The 23,105-nt window shown below is 42.4% G+C and overlaps 1 protein-coding gene across 1 annotated transcript in view; it reads left to right on the top strand.

Annotated features, from left to right (window-relative positions):
* Window positions 1–208: 208 nt before the first annotated feature.
* The window catches only part of quoa (quattro a), a gene marked incomplete at both ends in the record, with an annotated part of 47,719 nt that continues 24,822 nt past the window's right edge, over window positions 209–23,105 (top strand). The window contains 10 exon segments of the mRNA XM_084333384.1: window positions 209–214; window positions 3,113–3,310; window positions 5,313–6,075; window positions 7,393–7,680; window positions 8,059–8,487; window positions 9,894–10,094; window positions 11,549–11,669; window positions 19,417–19,510; window positions 20,841–20,930; window positions 22,851–22,967. Of these exon segments, the coding sequence (XP_084189510.1) occupies window positions 209–214; window positions 3,113–3,310; window positions 5,313–6,075; window positions 7,393–7,680; window positions 8,059–8,487; window positions 9,894–10,094; window positions 11,549–11,669; window positions 19,417–19,510; window positions 20,841–20,930; window positions 22,851–22,967 (2,307 nt within the window).

Raw genomic sequence — 23,105 nt, 5'->3', positions numbered from 1 at the left:
AGCTTAATTAACGTGCATAACATAACTTACCTGTGTAACGTTAAGTAACTTGTGTTCCACTGGGAAAGCATCAGCATCCGCATCACTGCATACACTTGGTTTACTTTAATCCAAACGTCCATTCGGAAACGTTGTATTATGAAATAAGATGGGTGAGTGTGAGTCACTCAACTCTCTCTTTTTTGCATGATTGATTAATTTCCTGAATATGACGGTGACCCCTCCGCATCTCACTATACCGTGTTGTTGTGACCTGTGTTTGCGCGTGACTTTCGAATTATTGTAAACACAGCATAGTACTGTGATATTCTGATATATATCACATTCTGATATATATTTTTCATGTAAAATTTTATTAAAAAAAATGTATAAAGAAAAAGCGGAGGTTCCAACCCATTAATTAAGATTTGAATGCCAACGTAACGAACGAAGCTCCGAACTTTCGAATGTTTGGGCTCAGCCCTACTAGGTAGCATATAGGTCGTATTACAACCCTACATTTATCCCTATCCACATGCCATATATATCGCAATGCAGAACTTCAACCAAGCATGTTAACCTCTGGGTCTTCATCGTGGCTAATAAAAGCAGGGCCTAAAAGTGGTTGTCGGGCCGTGGGTTCAGGTCATAGAGAATGTGAAACCATAAACCAGGAAGCCCACCACTATAGCCTTGAGACCGGCCATCACATACTCGCTTTACTGGGATGTTTGCTGTCAGACTGAGGGAGCCTTAAGCTGTAAAGAAAAGTGCAGAGTGTTTGTGTTTGCTTAGCTCCTCTATCAGCGGCTGACAGGGCTAGAGGACGAGAGGCAGGTTATTTACTGTGAAACGCCGTGTAACTCATATGGGAATAACGGCGTCAGGGGGTTCCATTTCCATTCGGACACCCATTCTAAAAATGTACGTGTCACTCATGATGAGGCGCGTTGTATAACAACGTCCACCAAATGCCTCTGTTTGTCAGCGAGAGAGTGTTTGATAGAGGAAGGTTTGAATTAAGGCCTCTCGCATGGCAAATGTTTTTCTTGACATTAATTACCACGTGGTGGCTGTGTTTTGTGTGGGGTATATATAAGTTCATTTGAAGAGATAAAACAGAGGCTGTTGTGGCAAAACATTTTATCAAATCTGGTGAGATTTAAGAGAAATTGAGATCCAGTCAAAAGGATAGAAAAGAAAATGATTTATTCTGTGCACAGAGTCTCAGTTCAAAGCAGAGTGTACAATCTGAGAAGTGAGCCCAGAGTGTTTAATAACTCTGGCTTTATACTGTAAGACACACAAGGTTAAAACGCTGGCCATGTCAGGCATTTTTAAGAGTGCAGTGCTGTGCACACTGATGCAGTGCAGTGCACACTGATGAGACGGTGTCTGGCTATTTCTCTAGCTATGTCAGAAGTTCCAAGGTAGCAAGAAAATGTCTGGCTATGTCTCTGGCTGAGAAGTGAGCCCAAAGTCATGGGTAACCCTGAGCTAATTTTATACAGTAAGACAATGTCAGAGCGTTCCATAGTAAGCTGATTTCTCGTAAATACGATTGGAGTAAAGGTTTAACAAAGCAGTAAGAGGGTGAACATATACTTTTCCATAATAAGGCTTAAAACCCATTTCCTCTGTGAATATCTTCAGATGGCCTCTCAGTTATGGGTTCCAAACTAAAGGTTTTTCACAGCCTGGGTTGTGGTCTAGTAGTAGATTGCAGGAACCGTTCCCAAATTATTTTAAAATGTATATTAATTTATATCAGAAGTTATGAACTGGGCTTTATACTTGTTGCTTTATACAATGTTAGTTTTGTGTTCCTTGTTGCTTTCCATAATTTAATATTGTTTTAACATCATGTCTAGGGACTACGGTTCAAAACGATCTAACTGACAACTGTTAGGACTGTCTGACTCTTAACTACTAAACACTGCACAGACTCTGGTGAAGTGTGTTACTACTATTTATTACATGGCGTTTTCACATTCGCCGAAATGCTTGCTTGTGATTGGTCAATAGCGCTCGTCAGAGGTCCGATATTACTCGATAACGGACCTCTGTGGAACAATAATGACCGCTGTGCGCAGCTGTTCGCAATCAAGCCCCACTGACACACACTGTTTCAGTGCAATTAGACACACCTGCCGGGCTGCCGGCAATAATAATAATCACTTTATTTGGGCTGACAGAGCCACAGAACAACTGCGTCTGCATTTGATCTTGTCTTGTCGATTTTGTTAAATTAATTAGGTATATTGTTAGTAAGTTAGCCATGTAATAAGCGGGATAATGTATAGCTATACTCGGTCATCATCGCAAAATAATTGACCTTCACTGACGTTTAAAACACCTCGCCGAGGCGGCTCGGTATTTTAAACTCCGTGTCGGTCGATTATTTTGCGACAATGACCTCGTAGCTATACATTATCCCTTACGTATACCACGTGTAGGTGTAGCATGTATACATTATTATTATTATTATTATTATTATTATTATTATTATTATTATTATTATTATTATTATTATTATTATTATTATTATTATTATTATTATTTCTATTCCTATTTTCCCCCCTGCCTGTAGCCCCCCCCCCCCCCCCCCATATGATTAATAAAGGAACACTTAACTTGACTTTAACTGGCGAACACACTGGCACATTTCACAGAAATATTGATAAATAATAATAATAAATAATAATAATAGATTGAATTTTAAGAGAGAAGCGCCTTTCTCAGACTCAAGGACACTGTACAAGGAAAGGATGGAAAAAAATAAAAGTAAGTAATAAAATTGAAAAAATATATATAATAAAATACATAAAATATCTGTGTATAGTAACAACAAGAAAAAACAAATAAGATAAGAGATAAAAATAAATAAAAAAAAAGGAGGCAAGTTCTGTCCAATTGGATGAAGTGGTTAAAATTAACAAACAAACAAACAACAAAACAAAACAAAACAACGGAATCTGTGGCTTAAAAAGAGTCAGGGGTGGGCTACTTGGGAGCGGGGCCGTGTTGCGTGAAGGCAAGATGTGGCTTTTCCCTGTAAAAGTAAAGCAAAAGCAAAATAGCTATTTGTTGGTGTAAGAAAATAACACTTCCTCCTCCTCCTCTGTGTCTCCAGAAGCCTGACTCTCTGGAGGGGTCTATCCAGACCCTGCTGTCGGCTCTCTTCCCGCCCTTCGAGGCCACCGCCCCCACCGTCCTCAGCCAGCTCTTCCAGGTCATCGAGGGCCGTTACCACGGAGACGCCCTCCGGTGCCTTCTGGACTTCCTGGTTCCGGCCAAACACATCTTGGAGAGCGTGCAGCAGGCCGCATGCGTGAGTCTTTATTATAATGGAATCTCAACTTTATTATAATAGCAGCTTAACTTTAACATAATGGAATCTCAACATTATTATAATGGGAGCTTAACTTTAACATAATGGAATCTCAACATTATTATAATGGAAGCTTAACTTTATTATAATGGTCTCAACTTTATTATAATGGAAGCGTAACTTTATTATAATGGTCTCAACATTATTATAATGGAATCTTAACTTTATTATAATGGAATCTCAACTTTATTATAATGGAATCTCAACTTTATTATAATGGAATCTTAACTTTATTATAATGGTCTCAACTTTATTATAATGGAAGCGTAACTTTATTATAATGGTCTCAACTAGGGCTGTCAGTTTATCGCGTTAATTAGATTAATTAATTACACAGCAAATAATCGCGTTATGAAAATTAACTCAAAATTAATTACAAAAAAAAGTTTATTTTTTATTTTTTTATAATAATATTTTTTTTGTATCTCATTCATTCCATAAGCATGTAGAATACACATTTACAGATTTTTTTTTAATATGGTCCATTTGCATGTTCTTGGTATCTGATTCTAGGGACATCTATGAATCTCAGGGAATGTATATTCCCAATTTCCCAGTGTCAGAAATACTGTGGGCTAGATCCACAAAGAATGGATTGCACGGTGCAAGTTGCACCCTTACTTACAATTCATTATGAATTGAAAATGGGGGACCCTGATGTAAACAAGACGAAAGTCTTACTCTGGTCTGCATTCCCTTAACAATTGTGTGTATTGAGCCGTACTGTATTGTACCCATTCTGCAATCTGTTAATAACATTTTCATTCAATCAATCAATCTGCGCTGTGATTGATTGAATGAACATTTTATTTTGAGTAAATTGTAATGAACCAAATGAGAATATCAATACATTTTTTTTTATCTTTGACTGTGAATAACACCATGCTCAAATTGACCAGACCTGAAAAATCTAAGCAAATTAATAGATGGAAGATGATTAAACGGAAGGTTTTGTAGATACAGTACTGAATTCTGCCATCCGGACACATGCAATTTGAAATATGATTATAGAATATAGAATATGAGGCATAAAATGGTAATGCGATTAAAATGCGATTAATTAGATTAATTAATTACAAATCCTGTAATTAATTAGATTAATTTTTTTAATCGCCTGACAACACTAGTCTCAACATTATTATAATGGAATCTTAACTTTATTATAATGGAATCTCAACTTTATTATAATGGAATCTCAACTTTATTATAATGGAATCTTAACTTTATTATAATGGAATCTCAACTTTATTATAATGGAATCTCAACTTTATTATAATGGAATCTTAACTTTATTATAAAGGAATCTCAACTTTATTATAATGGAATCTCAACTTTATTATAATGGAATCTTAACTTTATTATAATGGTATCTCAACTTTATTATAATGGAAGCTTAACTTTATTATAATGGTCTCAACTTTATTATAATGGAAGCGTAACTTTATTATAATGGTCTCAACATTATTATAATGGAATCTTAACTTTATTATAATGGTATCTCAACTTTATTATAATGGAATCTCAACTTTATTATAATGGAATCTTAACTTTATTATAATGGAAGCGTAACTTTATTATAATGGTCTCAACTTTATTATAATGGAATCTCAACTTTATTATAATGGGATCTCAACTTTATTATAATGGAATCTCAACTTTATTATAATGGAATCTCAACTTTATTATAATGGAATCTTAACTTTATTATAATGGAATCTCAACTTTAGTATAATGGAATCTCAACTTTATTATAATGGAATCTCAACTTTATTATAATGGTCTCAACATTATTATAATGGAATCTTAACTTTATTATAATGGAATCTCAACTTTATTATAATGGAATCTTAACTTTATTATAATGGAATCTTAACTTTATTATAATGGAATCTTGTGGTCCCTTCTGCCCCCCCCCCCCCCCCCCCCCCCTCCGACCCCCCAGGCCCAGTACAGTGATGTGGTCTTCCTGTGTGAGGGTTGGCCTCTGTGTCTGAGGGACAAAGTGGTGGTCCACCTCGCTCCGATCAGCCCCGTGCTCCTGCAGCCCGGAGACTTCTACCTGCAGGTGGCGCCGTTTTCCCACCAATCCGCTCGCATCGTGGTCTGCAGCCTCTTGGAAGAGGAGGGGCTTCGGGAGGAAGTCGTAGAGGAGACCCCCGTCCCTGAAACGTCCTACCCTTGCATTTTCAGTCTCGATTGGCTGGGAGAGATCAACCAGGACCGCCATGGAACCCTGCTCAGCCAGTGCCTGCTTGCCACTGAGTGGGGCGTGGTGAGGTTACCATGGGAACAGGTGGTCGTGCCTGAGTTTGTGGACGTGCCGCCGTGTGGCACTAGTATGGCCTCTGTGCCTCCCACTCCTCCACCTCTTCCTCCTTCTTCTTTTTCTCCTTCTGCTGTTAATCCCAAGGGTTCTTCGGCCGAGTCCAAAAGTCCTCCACTGTGTCCTTCTTCTTCAAAGGCATCCGCGTCGTCGAAACCGACTCTTCCTCCTCCTCCGCCCAGTGGGGGTTCTGAGCCTTCCAGCTTCTCCGTGGAGACCAGGATCTGCCCCAGGAAGCACGGCATCGCCGTCTCCCTCTGCCTGGTGGATACCAGCACCGCTGCGTTCTCTCGGTTGGTTAAAGTGAGCGAGACGGAGCCTAAAGCTATCGGCTGGGTTTCTGCTAACACCTGGGACAGTCGCTGCACCGGGCCGGATACGGGTAGAGCTACGAGTACACGCACAGCAGCCTCAGGTACACGTACAGCTGCCGGGATTGATAGAGAGACAATAGCTTTAGCATCTGATATAACAAAAAGTGAAGGTGTACCGGCAAATACCGATTCAAGCCGAGATACACAAGACACACGTGGGTCAGCAGATTCAAACCGAAATACACAGACGAGCACAAGTGTACAGGGGAGCAGTGTGTCAGCAGACACGGTGAGCAGCTTGAGCATGGCAGAGGGCGAGTATATTGATATACTGCAAGCGGCTATGCTTTTTGGTGGAGCTCAAGCACCAACACAAGTACAACAACAACAACAACAACAACACGGACAGGCACAATTCCAACCACACACACAAAAGCAAACACAAATGCAACCACACGGACAAGCACAAATGCAACCACACACACAAAGGCAAACACAAATGCAACCACACACACAAGCACAAATGCAACCACACACACAAACTCAAACACAAGCACAAATGCAACCACACACACAAAGACAGGTACAAATGCAACCACACACACAAAGGCAAGCACAAAAGCAACCACACACACAAGCACAAATTCTACCTCACATTCAAGCACAAATGCAACCACACAAACAAGTACAAATGCAACCACACAAACAAGCACAAATGCAACCACACACACAAGTACAAATGCAACCACAAACACAAGTACAAATGAAACCACATACACAAGTACAAATGCAACCACAGACACAAGTACAAATGCAACCAAACACACAAGTACAAATGCAACCACACAAACAAGCACAAATGCAACCAAACACACAAGTACAAATGCAACCACATACACAAGTACAAATGCAACCACACAAACAAGCACAAATGCAACCACATACACAAGTACAAATGCAACCACATACACAAGTACAAATGCAACCACAGACACAAGTACAAATGCAACCACATACACAAGTACAAATGCAACCACATACACAAGTACAAATGCAACCACAGACACAAGCACAAATGCAACCACAGACACAAGTACAAATGCAACCACATACACAAGTACAAATGCAACCACACACACAAGTACAAATGCAACCACACAAACAAGCACAAATGCAACCACACACACAAGCACAAATGCAACCACACACACAAGTACAAATGCAACCACACACACAAGTACAAATGCAACCACACACACAAGTACAAATGCAACCACACACACAAGTACAAATGCAACCACACACACAAGCACAGCCACTGACAGTGCAGCCACTTACAAAACGACAGACTCATGCCCATCCCAGAGCCGGTGTGTCTGGTGAAGCTGGACCTACATCAGCCCTCCACCCCTCCCACCAACCCCACCTCCACCAGGGTCCCCCCAACCACAGAGATCCCTCCCACTGTGTCCGGGCGGCCCGCTTCTCCGAGGAGCCCTGTACCCCTTGTATGAAGAGGAGACAGGCGGGCCCAGCGTCCAGGGCCCAGGAACTCCGGTGTCGATACAGGGAGTCCTACCAGGCTGCCCTCCAAAACCCTGTGGACTGTGTGAGGGAGAAGGAGAGGGGGATGGCATTATCCGTGGTGGAGGAGGACGGCAGTGCATGTGCATGTGAGCGGACACCGGAACAACCACCGGAGCACGGGAGGGGGGATTCGTGCTGCAGTGATCCGGGAAGGTGCTGTGATCCTTGGATGCAAAAAGCGACGGCCACCCCTGTGAGCGGAGCTCTCGTCGAGGAGTCTGGGGGAAAGAACACAGTTCCTTGTGTGGATTATTGGAACGCTAACACTTTGAAATGTGGTGAACATGATGAGCAGACAGCCGCCCCTCTTTGCCGGGGCGTCAGTGAAAGGAACACTGTACCATGTAGGGAATATAGGGATGTGAACGTTACCAGATCCCACAGTGTTTTACACAGTATGAAGGGGATGAATACAGGAGCGGGTGTTAATGCTATGCACCCGCATGGCGCTTTGTCAAGCACAGTTGAGCCCAAATGGATGGATATGAGCTCCACCAAGCCCCCTGAATTATCACCCAGTTCAGGTCACCCTCCAGGGGTGAATGTGAGCGTGGCCAAGTCTCACGGAGCATCGCGAGACGGAAGCGATACGTCGGCGACAAACCCTGGCACGTCTTTGTCTCTCGCAGTGTCACGGCACAGACGTGATGGCGTGAATCCGGATGGCAGACTGTCGTCCCTGTCCACACTGTCGTCCCTGTCCACCACGGTGGTGGACACGTCTGAGAAGTGTGAGGTGGTCATGGTCCGAGGCGGAGACGTCAGGCGGAGGGACAGCTCTGAGGTGTCCAGCGGGGACATGGTGCCCAGGCTCCATGTGGTGAAATGTAAAAACGCCACAGCCTTCAGACTGGTGTCTCCCAAGACCAACCGGAGGAAGATGGCCAATCAAGGTGCATAGTGTTGTTATTGTTATTATGGGTGGCTGTGGGGGTTTTCTATTCTATTCTGTTTCAGCTTCTATTCCATTCTATTCTATTCTACTCCATGCTCTTCTATTCTGTTTTATTGTAGTGGTCTAGTCTATGCTGCTCTATTCTATTCTATTCCCTGCTTTTCTATTCTATTTGTACTCTCCTCGGTTTATATTCTATTAAATTATATGCTGATCTATTCTATTCCATGCCCTTCTATTCTGTTTTATTGTAGTCTATCTATTCTATGCTGCTCTATTCTATTCTATTCCCTGCTGTTCTATTCTATTCTTACTCTCCTCAGTTTATATTATATTATATTCCATGCTGTTCTATTCTATTCTATTAAATTATATGCTGTTCTATTCTATGCTATGCTGTTATTATATTCTTACTCTCCTGAGTTTATATTCAAATCTATTTCCCCTCAGTTTATCTTTTTCATGCAGATGAATTATTTCAGTGAACCATCGCTAAATCAGATGAATTATATTGCAGTGAACCATCGCTAAATCAGATGAATTATATTGCAGTGAACCATCGCTAAATCAGATGAATTATATTGCAGTGAACCATCGCTAAATCAGATGAATTATATTGCAGTGAACCATTGCTAAATCAGATGAATTATATTGCAGTGAACCATCGCTAAATCAGATGAATTATATTGCAGTGAACCATCGCTAAATCAGATGAATTATATTGCAGTGAACCATTGCTAAATCAGATGAATTATATTGCAGTGAACCATCGCTAAATCAGATGAATTATATTGCAGTGAACCATCGCTAAATCAGATGAATTATATTGCAGTGAACCATCGCTAAATCAGATGAATTATATTGCAGTGAACCATCGCTAAATCAGATGAATTATATTGCAGTGAACCATCGCTAAATCAGATGAATTATATTGCAGTGAACCATCGCTAAATCAGATGAATTATATTGCAGTGAACCATCGCTAAATCAGATGAATTATATTGCAGTGAACCATCGCTAAATCAGATGAATTATATTGCAGTGAACCATCACAACCAACCATCCCACTCAACTTGAAATCTGCACGCACTCTACGGACCTTTAAGGCCATGCTCAAAACCCACCTTTTCGCCATAAACAATCCATGAGCTAGTTTTTGTATTGTTGTATGTGTGGTGTATTATGTTTGTCTGTTCTCTATCTGCTTGGTTGGACTGCATGTATTTTTTTTCTGTTTTCGTATTGTTCCTGTCTTTTTTGTTTCTCTTTCTTTCCCGGGATGCGCCCCGGGCCGCATCTATTGGTTGAGGGGCGCAATATAACTAAATGTATCATATCATATCATATCATATCATCACGAAATCACATGTTATCACAACCTTGTATGCTATCTTCTTTCCGTAGACATGAACCAGGACATCAAAGCTCCAGAGGCCAGTAGGAATGGACACCAGATGGAGACCCAGAGGGAGATCCAGCCTCCTGCTGCAGAGATCCAGCAGACCCCCCAGCCTGGCCGCGCTCCACCCAGACCCAACCACCTGCCGCCGGGATCCCCTGACCCCAGAACCCACCCCCTCCACCTGGGAATAGCCTGTCTCACAGGTACTGTATGTGTGTTTTCAATGTAATACAAGGGTTGTTTTCCCCCTATTACATGTTATTATGTTATAATATTGTAACAACCCTGGGATTGAGGTGATTGGTCAGCCGAGCTGTCGCTCTGTGTCGCTCTGCCAGCCTGGGGCTGGTGGGTGGCGCTGTTGGTCGCGTGAGCCCGGGGTTGGTAGAGGGGAGGGGGCAAGGGCTGAGGGTATAAGAGGGTGGTACACCTGAGAGTGCACTCTCTTGGGGTATGGGAATGCAAGCAGAGGTGATGCACCCCCATCTTTGTACCTGAGACCCATAACTGAGAGTTGAATAAACAGATAAGTGAGAAACAACAACCGAGTTGGTAAGTCGTTAATAGCGAAGACGCTACAATATAATATTTTTTATTTCCAGTCCACCGTAATATCACACTGAGCCACCACAAATTGATTTCCCAAACTCATACAGTGGAAAATTATATTTACATTTTGTAATTTAGCTGACACTTTTATCCAAAGTGACTTACAAATTGTGTACAACAAGTCAGCAGGAAGGGTACATCTCTGGCAGCTAAAGGTAAGTGGTATTGTTCGTCAGTGTCAAACTTGACATATTAGCATAGTAGGTAGTAGTATAGGCATAGTAGCATAGTACATAATAGTAAAGGACAATAAGAAGTTTTTTTTTATTTTTTATTATTATTTATTTTTTCAACAGGCAGGTTTCAGCTGTCCTGACTGGTGGGAAGTGTTACGGTTAATTTTAACTAATGTAAGAGATATGTTCAAGGTCTACCCTGAGTTTATACAGTAATTTTGATTGCAATGAACCTTTAATAAGTGGTACCAGGGCGTACCAGGGCGTACCAGGGCGTACCAGGGCGTACCAGGGCGTACCAGGGCGTACCAGGGCGTAAAGGGCGTACCAGGAGAGGGGTCTCAGGCAGCAGCGAGGAATTGAATTGGAGCCAACTCAATAAAACATGTCCAGAGACACACGACACCCTTACTGTAGCAACATGATTATGATTGGAGCATCGTTTAACCAGTAGGTTGGCATTATTCTAGAAGGAGGGGCATTGTGAAGCAAACCTTTGTAAAGCGATAAACCTTTTTGCAACATATTTTGTTTGAGTGTTTTCTTCAAAAGAAGATTCCCAGGAGCCTAAATCAGATACTTTGATTCCGATGGAGTTTGAATATCTTTTGATTCAACACGAGGACAGAGAATAGCCTAACAGTGTTTTGTGTGTCCACTGGCTGCTGGTTAAATACAGGATGAACTTCAAAAATGTACTCACCACCTATACAAGGCCATCAACAACAAGCCCATTGTTATTATTGTTATTATTAATAATAATACGTTTCACTTCTCAACTCTGTATCTTGCTCTGCCACAACCACCATGAATAACATATGAACCTCTAGGAAACACCTCAGCTGACATGTTCTTGCTCTATCCCCCTCCAGGAGGCAGAGACCGGACAGGCAGGGCGGTGGTAGAGGTGTATGGAGACCACCAGGCCTGGAGAGCAGCCATATCGAGTCAGGATCTCTGCCAAACCCTGCTGTACTTCCACTCCATCATCAGGTGAGGAGCACCTGGCAGTAAGAGACCTGCCCACGCTTAGTCCATTTATTCATTCGTTGAATGAATGAATGAATGAATGAATGAATGAATGAATGAATGAATGAATGAATGAATGAATGAAAACTTTATTTAACAGATTGCAGAATGGGTACAATACAGTACGGCTCAATACATACAATTGTTAATCGGATGCAGACCTGAGAAAGACGTTTGTCTTGTTTCCATCAGGGTCCCACATTTTCAATTCATATAGACATTTATGACATACACAACATACATGACATTTATGGCATAGGGACATATAGGTATTTAGTACTGATACATTTGTGACATAAACGGTATTCAAATATACAGTACTGTTACCCCTAGATCCTGACAGAGTATATACATATGATGGGGAGGGGACTGTACATTAGAAATATACAAACGGCGGGGAGGGAATATATACATGCGGTGGGGAGGAGACTGTCTATTAGGAGGTGGTGGGGGTTTTGGGCATTTACGGTGGCCAGTTTCGAATTGCAGCCTCCCGTAGGTGCTCTTTAAGAGCGGTTTTGAATGTGGGTAGGGATTCACATTCCTTTACAGCTTTGGGTAGGGCGTTCCACATTGTTGTGGCATAATTGCGAAACGTGTTTAGTCCCTTGTTTGAGCCAAATCTGGGTTTAACATGATTTGTGGAGCTCCCTCTGGTGTTGTGGTCGTGGTATTCACTGACCTTTGGGAAGTATTTTGACATGTACATGGGTACCTTGGTCGTGTAGTGTATCTTGTAGACCAGGCCCATTGCCAGTTGCTGTACTCTGTCTTCTACTCTAAGCCATCCTAGGTTGTCAAAGTGGGCAGGGGTGAGGTGGGTTCTAGGAGTAAGGTCAAGTAGTAGTCTGACCAGTTTGTTTTGTGATGTTTGTAATCTTGTTTTTAGCGCCTTTGAGGTACTTTGGTACCGTGAGGTGCAGGCATAGTCGTAGTACCCTTGAATGAGTGCTCCTGCCAGAGTCTTCAGGGTATTCTTCTTTACCAGAGAGGAGATCCGGTACAAGAATCTAGTTCGTTGGTTGACTTTTTTTATTACATTGGATGCCATTTTGTCACAGGAAAGATTTGCCTCTAGGATGGAACCCAGGTAGGTAATATCTTCTTTCCTTGTGACAATATTGTCACCCACTGTAACTGAGAAGCCGTCGGTCTTGCTGAGTTTGTTATTTGAACCGAAGAGAATGGACTCTGTTTTGCCCATGTGTAATGATAGTTTGTTATCAGCGAGCCATATGCAGATTTTGCCTAGTTCCGAGCTGAGGGTTTTTTCAACCTGCAACTTGTTCTTGTCAGAGACCAGCAGGGCTGAGTCGTCCGCAAACAGGAACAAGTTGCAGTCACAAGCTGACGACATGTCATTTGCATAAATTAGGAACAGTAGCGGTCCTAGTATGCTTCCTTGTGGAACACCACAGCTCACTGTGAGGGGGGGGGGGGATAGGGTACCGTTTACCTCCACAATCTGTTCTCTCCCCTCAAGGTAGGATTGCATCCAGCTCACTGATAGACTATCAAAACCAATTGCTTTTAGCTTGTCAATCAGAATGGAGTGATTGACAGTGTCGAAGGCCTTTTGTAGGTCCAGCATGACCATGCCGCAGTATTTGCCCGCGTCCACCTCTTGTTTGATGTGGTCGTTCAAATAGAGAAGGCATGTGTCAGTGGAGTGGGATGTTCTGAAGCCAGATTGGAATTCGTAGATTAGATTTTTTTCCCGCTAGGTACTTTTCGACCTGTTCGTAGACTTTCGAGATGGAGGTAAGAATAGAAACAGGGCGGTAGTTGCCTGGGTCTAATTTGCTGCCCTTTTTGTGCAGAGGGGTCACTCTCGCAATTTTTAAGTCCTTGGGGACGTGTCCCTGTTTTATGGAGAGGTTTATTATGTGTGTGATGACTGGGGTGATGGCGGCTGCTGAGTCTCTGAGGAATTTGGAGGGGATGTTGTCATGGCCAGTGGCCTTGTTAGGTTGGAGGGCGCTCAGTTTTTTGAGTACCTCATCTGTTGTTACCATTTCCAGTTTGAAGTCGTCTTTGCGGACCCCTAGGTTTTTGTAGTATGCTACTATATGTTCTACCCCATAATGCCCTGAGTGGGAGGGTAGTTTGTTTACCAGTGTTGTGGCTATGTTTGTGAAGAAAATGTTTAAGTAATTGGCCACATCCAGCTTGTCTGTGATGAGCGTGTTGTCCGTCTTTATGTTTATGTTTGAGAATCTGGTTTTAAGTTTTTTACTGCAGCCTAGTTGATTATTGAGTAATTTCCAAAGTTCACATGGTTTGTTTTTGTTTTCCTCAGTTTTGTCGTTGATGAAATTCTTTTTTGCAGTTTTGATCATGGAGTTTACGTCATTTCTTAGTCTGTTTCTTTCCAGTTTGAGTTCAGTCACGTGGGCTTGGAGTTCACTGCTCAAGCTTTTGGTAAGCTTTGACTGATTCTTACGAAACTCAGAGCATTTTTTGTCTCTGGTTTTCATAGCGGCCAATATTTCGGAGTGCATCCACGGCTCAGCACGATTTTTTACTCTGGTGGTTCTTAGGGGGGCCATGTCATTTACCGTATTTTTCGGACTATAAACCTCCTTCAATAGGTTTTGTGATCTGCACGGCCTCAGCCAACCCACACGTGTATGTGAATTAGGGATGCACCGAATGGGAGATTCTTGGCCGAAACCGATACCGAAAATAGGAAACAGTTGGCCGAAAACCGAATGCCGAAAGGCCGAAAATGATTAATATAAATATTAATATGTTTTTTTTTTTTTTTTTAGCTACCTGATTATGGCAAAATACATGATTATGGCAAAACTTAACTTAAATAATATTAATAATCACTATTATGGGCCCATAAAACATTTATTCAGCACTTTTGAATGCATACATTAATTCCAGACTGTTAAGACTAAAAGACTACAACGATTGATGACGACTTCCTGTCCTCGCATTTCCATTTCCGGTTTAACGATACATTTTCAACAACGGATTGCTGCTAATTAAACACTTCATTTAAACGGAGTAACGTTAACGTTATGTCGAGTTCATACGTGTAGTGTAGTATGAACTCGTCATAACGCTAACATTACTCAGTGTCCACTGTTGCTGCCACCGTTGCGTCGCAGATGGATGGTACACTGTTAGCTCCGTAGCTAATCCGCTCCTAGACTACTGATAGCAGTACCGTTAACGTCGGAGCTGATCAATACTCTGGTTTTTTCTAATTTAGTTTAGAACCTGGTTTCGGGGGGCATCCCTACTCCCAAGAGGAGTTAGTTATCACAGGCTGTAGAATGCAGGAAGAGCTGCCAAGCTGCTCACGTTACATGTTGCGCATGCTACCGGTATGTCTGTAGTCGCGTTTTGATGACGTCATCACAACAACACGTTATTTGACTTTCGGTCATATATTTTCGGTGCTAAAACCCTTTCGGCCGAAAGCCGAAAGAGCCTTTTTAACCATTATCGGCCGATAATTTTCGGTAGCCGAATTTTCGGTGCATCCCTAATGTGAATCAACTCAGACTACCATTGACCTCATCCTGAGCGCTGACAAGTCCAAGATCTCCAATAAAGGGGTTATAGCATGCGGGTTAAGTGATCATTATATGATATCAAAAAGCGAAAACAAAAGGTCGGCTGTCACAAAACAGTCACATCTAGAGACCTCAAAACCTACTCTAGCGAGGCCTTTAACCTTGAACTGGAGAGCCTGGACTGGTCAGATGAGCTCAATGGTACACTGGTTGAAGAAACCAAATTTTCAACAGTAGATCTTTAGGGGGAGACAGCAGGTCAACAGTAGATGATCTTTGATTGATTGATTGATTGATTGATTGATTGATTGATTGATTGATTGATTGATTGAAAACTTTATTAACAGATTGCAGATTGGGTACAATACAGTACGGCTCAATACAAACAACTGCTACGAGGATGCAGACCAGAAAAATACTTTTGTCTTGTTTACATCAGGGTCTTCCATTTTCAATTAATCAGGACATTTATGACATACAAGACATACAAATATACAGTACTGTGTAAGAAGAAGAAAAAAGATCATAAGAATCTTTATGGGGAGATAGCAGGTCAACAGTAGATGATCTTTAGGGAGAGATAGCAGGTCAACAGTAGATCTTTAGGGGGAGACAGCAGGTCAACAGTAGATTATCTTTAGGGGGAGATAGCAGGTCAACAGTATATCTTTAGGGGGAGACAGCAGGTCAGCAGTAGATTATCTTTAGGGGGAGATAGCAGGTCAACAGTAGATGATCTTTAGGGGGAGACAGCAGGTCAACAGTAGATGATCTTTAGGGGGAGACAGCAGGTCAACAGTAGATGATCTTTAGGGAGAGATAGCAGGTCAACAGTAGATGATCTTTAGGGGGAGATAGCAGGTCAACAGTAGATGATCTTTAGGGGAGATAGCAGGTCAACAGTAGATGATCTTTAGGGGGAGACAGCAGGTCAACAGTAGATGATCTTTAGGGAGAGATAGCAGGTCAACAGTAGATGATCTTTAGGGGGAGATAGCAGGTCAACAGTAGATGATCTTTAGGGAGAGATAGCAGGTCAACAGTAGATGCCACATAGAAGTGGTGACATCATCTGAAAGCTGGGAACCTGACGATTAATTTGAGATGCAGATCAGCACTGTGTGTCCAGGTGATCTAGTCATAAAGGGTGTGTTTTGGTTAGGCGCCTGTGCACATTAATTTAGAGTGCACATATAAAGGCTTTATAATGAGTTCATGATGGAAGTGTATCATGTACTATATATCTCACATCACATTATATCCTTCCAGAATACCACATTAAGACACCAAAACCTTGAGGAATACCATAGAAAATAGAAAACATATCACACATTAATACAATTGGGCTCATTGATTGACCCAATTAATGCAATTCCAAGACTGTTTAGTGACCCTAATATGCAGACATATTCAAATGCACCATTCTTAGAATAGGCTAAATAACACATTTATACCACATGCCCAAATTTTGCCCAAATCTGCATGGGATTAGCATTGATTGCATAAAGGGGAGACTACACTGTGGGTATGTGTAGCTCTTTGAGACATGTCATGTGACTCTACACTGTGGGCCTGTGAGGCCCTTTGAGACATGTCATGTGACTCTCTACACTGTGGACATGTGAAGCCCTTTGAGACATGTCATGTGACTCTACACTGTGGACATGTGAAGCCCTTTGAGACATGTCATGTGACTCTACACTGTGGGCCTGTGAGGCCCTTTGAGACATGTCATGTGACTCTCTACACTGTGGACATGTGAAGCCCTTTGAGACATGTCATGTGACTCTACACTGTGGGCCTGTGAAGCCCTTTGAGACATGTCATGTGACTCTACACTGTGGGCCTGTGAGGCCCTTTGAGACATGTCATGTGACTCTACACTGTGGGCCTGTGAGGCCCTTTGAGACATGTCATGTGACTCTCTACTCTGTGGACATGTGAAGCCCTTTGAGACATGTCATGTGACTCTACACTGTGGACATGTGAAGCCCTTTGAGACATGTCATGTGACTCTACACTGTGGACATGTGAAGCCCTTTGAGACATGTCATGTGACTCTCTACACTGTGGACATGTGAAGCCCTTTGAGACATGTCATGTGACTCTACACTGTGGACATGTGAAGCCCTTTGAGACATGTCATGTGACTCTACACTGTGGGCCTGTGAGGCCCTTTGAGACATGTCATGTGACTCTACACTGTGGGCCTGTGAGGCCCTTTGAGACATGTCATGTGACTCTACACTGTGGACATGTGAAGCCCTTTGAGACATGTCATGTGACTCTACACTGTGGGCCTGTGAGGCCCTTTGAGACATGTCATGTGACTCTACACTGTGGGCCTGTGAGGCCCTTTGAGACATGTCATGTGACTCTACACTGTGGACATGTGAAGCCCTTTGAGACATGTCATGTGACTCTACACTGTGGACATGTGAAGCCCTTTGAGACATGTCATGTGACTCTACACTGTGGGCCTGTGAGGCCCTTTGAGACATGTCATGTGACTCTACACTGTGGACATGTGAGGCCCTTTGAGACATATCATGTGACTCTACACTGTCGGCCTGTGAGGCCCTTTGAGACATGTCATGTGACTCTACACTGTGGACATGTGAGGCCCTTTGAGACATGTCATGTGACTCTACACTGTGGACATGTGAGGCCCTTTGAGACATGTCATGTGACTCTACACATAAACTGGACTTGACTTGACAGGTCCTTCTGCATGAATGCATGGGGGAAACATTTACAGATTTGATGATTAAATCAACTAATCGATGAGTCAACACAAATCTCTTACTATAAGTTGACTAAGAATGGGCACAGTCATAGAGAAAACCAATGTGGACAATATAATAATAATAATAATTAATAATAATTTCTTAGATTTATGTCGCACCTTTCATGAGACCCAAGGCGCTTAACAGTGGGGGGGGACAACTAAGGGGAAGGAGATCAGAGGAACAATTAAGTAAAAAAGAAAAGAAAAGAGGGAAATCAGGCAGAGTCATTAATAAATTTGGTGAAGAGGTGAGATTTGAGTTGAGATTTGAATGAGTCCAGGGATGTAGCGTTGCGGATGTTTGGAGGGAGGGAGTTCCAGAGGGGGGATGCGGCAACAGAGAAGGCTCTGGGGCCGACAGTGCGCAGGTTGGTGGTGGGGATGGAGAGGAGACCGGAGTCAGAGGACCGCAGCCTCCGAGGCGGGATGTAGGGATGGAGGAGGTCAGCTAGGTACCGGGGGGCAAGGGAGTGAAGGTATTTGTAGGTGATGAGGAGGATCTTATGCAGGACTTGACTGGAAGCCAGTGGAGGTGGATGAGGGTGGGGTGATGTGATGTGGTGCCAGGACTTGGTGCCGGTGAGAACCCTAGCAGCTGAATTCTGGACATACTGCAGCCTGTTCAGGGCATTGCTGGGTAGCCCTGCAAGAACTGAGTTTGAGTAGTCCAGACAGGAGGTGATGAAGGAGTGTATAAGTGTCTCTGCTACGGAGTCAGGGAGAGATGGCCGGAGTCTGGATATGTTCTTGAGATGGAAAAAAGCAGATTTGGTTATTGTTTTGATGTGAGAATGAAAAGAGAGGGTGGAGTCCAGTATGACACCCAGGTTGCGGACTTCTGGGGAAGGGTGGATTGAGCAGCCATCCACTTCTAGGAGGAGATCTCCAACCTTCCGGAGCAGTGACTGCTTGGCCACAACCATGAGCTCTGTCTTCTTGCTGTTGAGTTTAAGGCAGTTGGATGACATCCAGGCCTTAATGTCAAGGAGGCAGTTGACGAGGTGCTGTGGGGGAGAGGAGTGGAGGGTGAGGTGCTAATGTAGAGCTGAGTGTCATCAGCATAGGAGTGGAAATTGAGACCGTGTTTCCGGATTATGTGACCAAGGGGTGATAGTGGACTACTGTACTGTATAAGACAACTAATGCATCACAAGAAATACCGTTGATCATGACAACTGTTATATAGCAATATTGGCCACCTGCACTCCTTCAAGATGTGTGTTCAGCTACTCAGAATCAAGTATTCTCCCAGGGCATGATGTTATGCATTATATTATTTTAACGTATGTAATGTATTATTATAACATAACAATATTTTGGCACATTCGTATGCACTGCAGTTACAATAGTCTACTGTAGACTAAACACGTATTCTGTTTTCCTGTGTATCTAGGAGAGAGATCAGAGAGCTAGGGATGACACTGGTGATTGATGGCAGGAGGATTCCTCCCCCACCACAGTTCTATAAGGCCTTGACTATGCTGCAGGTAAGGAAACAAACACAGACCTAGAATAGATAGAATGGGTAGGCCTCTCATTCTCTCATTCGTTTCAATGTTCTTTAATGGTCATTGATTCATTGAGTGATTGATTTACGTAAAGGCTTCAGAACTTAAACACTTGGTTCCAGCCTGCTCTTCATTTAGGTTGAGGTTGCTGCCAGAGAATGCCTAATAATGTTGCGGAAATGTATATTGGTTTGGTTAATGAGAGACGTAAAGAATTATTTGTGGTCCATCATGTGTCTGGTCGCTAAGACCAAAAATGCACTGCAGTAGAATAGATCACTATAGGACCACTAGAGGGCAGCAGATCACTATAGGATCACTAGAGGGCAGTAGATCACTATAGGACCACTAGAGGGCAGCAGATCACTATTGGACCACTAGAGGGCAGCAGATCACTATTGGGCCACTAGAGGGCAGCATATCACTATTGGACCACTAGAGGGCAGCAGATCACTATAGGACCACTAGGGGGCAGCAGATCACTATAGGATCACTAGAGGGCAGCAGATCACTATAGGACCAATAGAGGGCAGCAGATCACTATTGGACCACTAGAGGGCAGCAGATCACTAGAGGGCAGCAGATCACTATAGGACCACTAGAGGGCAGCAGATCACTAGAGGGCAGCAGATCACTATAGGACCACTAGAGGGCAGCAGATCACTAGAGGGCAGCAGATCACTATAGGACCACTAGAGGGCAGCAGATCACTAGAGGGCAGCAGATCACTATAGTACCACTAGAGGGCAGCAGATCACTAGAGGACCACTAGAGGGCAGCAGATCACTAGAGGGCAGCAGATCACTATAGCACCACTAGAGGGCAGCAGATCACTAGAGGCCAGCAGATCACTATAGGACCAATAGAGGACAGCAGATCACTTTTGGACCACTAGAGGGCAGCAGATCATTATAACCCACTAGAGGGCAGCAGATCACTATTGGACCACTAGAGGGCGGCAGATCGTTTAACTTGTTACAACTTGTATAGCTTTTATAAAAGCTTTATTTTATCTGTTGCTTTTCTTATTGTCTGAGTCCGTCTATAGAAAAAGCTTTTAAGGAATGAAAAATATAAACCTAGTTAATCTTTCCAACGATGACCACGTATTTATTTATTTTTGACCATTTTAAATGCCATTATAAGATAAGATATTCCTTTATTGATCCCCTTGGGGAAATTCAGGTTGGGTTATATGACTCATTGTCTGTGTGTGGAACAATGTCCGCTATATCGACAGAAGAAATATTAGGTTTGGGCAGGACATTGACAGTGTTGTATTAAGCAGTGAAACTGTGTTGTGTTCCAGGAACAGAGTGGCCAGGCAGCACACTGTGTGGTGTCAGTGCTGCTGGACAAAGACAGCAGCCATCGGCCTGAGAGGAGCCTGGGAATGCAGGTCAGACTCACAGTCTCCCGCTTATCTTTTACAAAATACTGCAGATTGATCAAATAGCCATTCAAAGTTGGGCAAAACTAATGCAGGTCAAACATTCTATCTATGGTGTAGGCCTACCACATTTACATTGAGTCATTTAGCCAACGCTTTTAGCCGACGCGACTTGCACATTGTGTACAACATGTCAGCAGGAGGGGTACGTCTCTATTGTTCATCTAGCAGTGTTGAACTGGAGTGTTACACTCTTGAGTGCATAGTAGTATACATATTAGGTAGTAGTATAGACATAATTTATTAGTGTAGACAATAGTAGCATAGTACATAGTAGATTGTTGTATAGACTTAGTAGCAAAGTACATAATAGTAAAAGACAAAGAAGGTTATTTATTTATTTTTAATTCAATATTTCAATTCAGATATTGATTGAAGAAGTGTATTCTTACTCAACGTCAGAAAATTGGGGCGGATGTACTAAGTACGTATTTATCAAAAATACCTTACAATTGGAAATCTATTTGGATAACATAATTATAAGGAATATCACTGTCTATACCCAATCCCCATCTAATCTGACGAAGACAAGTTCCTATAGCAGTAGAGCTGGGCGGCTCCTGACTCATCCGGGTTAAAGATCAGAATCTTTGTACTGAATCAGGAATCACGAGTCCGAGGTCTCCATTAACCCGGATCCTATGGGTCCTCTGTCTGACCGGCTGGCTGCTGCAGTGCTGCCTGCTGAGTTCACAACGCGAGTTAGCGCCTGGTGCTCAGACTCACCGGAAACACCGCAGACTCAGATGATTCGGTCAGTGACTCGGTCAGAGGACTCACCGGAAACACAGCAGACGCAGATGATAATTATGTATATTTAATCTCATCCTCGCTGAAAATGAGGGAAACCTCCGTGCCTTTCGTGAATAAATAAAGCTTGAAGGAATTCCGTTCACTAACTTCACTCCAGTCAGGGAATCTAAGTAATAAGTTAACTATTGCAATAAACAAGTGGTTAAACACACTGGTGTTCGTTATGTGGCTGATATATTTTATACACATGCTATGAGGATGATGATGATGATGATGATGATGATGATGATGATGATGATTATTATCAGTAGTAGTGGTATAGACTAGCAATGCATATCTTATTGTAAGCAAAACAACAACAAACTATAGTTATATTTATTATTATAATTGTTAGACAACAGACAAACATTTTTGTTTTCAGCCAGCCAAACTGACAAAATAAGCAACACGAGAGTCAGGATGTAGCTTTCTTGCTCCCAAGTTTTAATGTATGACTCTTTTTGTGCATGTTGATTCAGTAAAGGAGTCAAACTGAAACAATAATAACATACATCAAGTTACTCATACAAATAGTAAATATATAGACATATGTTTGCTAAATAATGATATATAAACCCAGAATTGCACAAACTGCTCAAAATATACTAAATGTAAACTATATGCTACTGAGGCGTGATGTACTGAACATGCCATATAGTATGAGCACCTATAGGCCATTAGCATGTATTATCATTAATCTAATACAAACATAAAAACATCCCATCAACGACAAATATATTTCAATACTGCAAGATAACCTTGCAAACAATAAAAAAATTACTTTCAGGCAATGCTCACGATGGGGCAAATCGAAGGATTACAACGGATGTTAGAACAACATATTGATCTGCTGAGATCTCCCTTGCAACTGAAAATAATGTGGTCCTATTTCCTATTTATACTGTTGCAATACCCCATCCAACCAAAAGGCAATGTTAAAGCAAACCAAAACACAACTTCCTGGGGATCAGAATACTACTAAATCATGAGTCTTGACAGCTACAGTATGTTGCGCCATCGCTTTAAGAAAGTTGCTCATATATCACCCTTGCTGTGCCACTGGGTGTGTTGAAACAGAGTGAGGTCGTGACCTCGCTGAAGGCTCTGAATAAGATGGTGGATGCCAGTCAGCTGACTTCCTGTCTAGATGGAACTCTGTCCTACAGCCACCGGGATTGGCTGGAACTCAACCAGGTGAAACACTCATTATAACCACTGAATGTAATATCTCTCTTACTCTCTTTCCCTCTATGTCATTCTTTCTGTTTCTTTGTTCTCTGTCTCTCTCTCTCTGGTTTGCCCCCCCTTCTCTCTCCTTCTCTCTCGCTCTCT

Source organism: Notolepis coatsorum (assembly GCF_963971535.1).
Source record: "Notolepis coatsorum genome assembly, chromosome: 17".
NCBI lineage: Eukaryota > Metazoa > Chordata > Actinopteri > Aulopiformes > Paralepididae > Notolepis > Notolepis coatsorum.
Note: the sequence above shows the minus strand (reverse complement) of the source record. Positions and strands in the feature narration are given on the sequence as shown.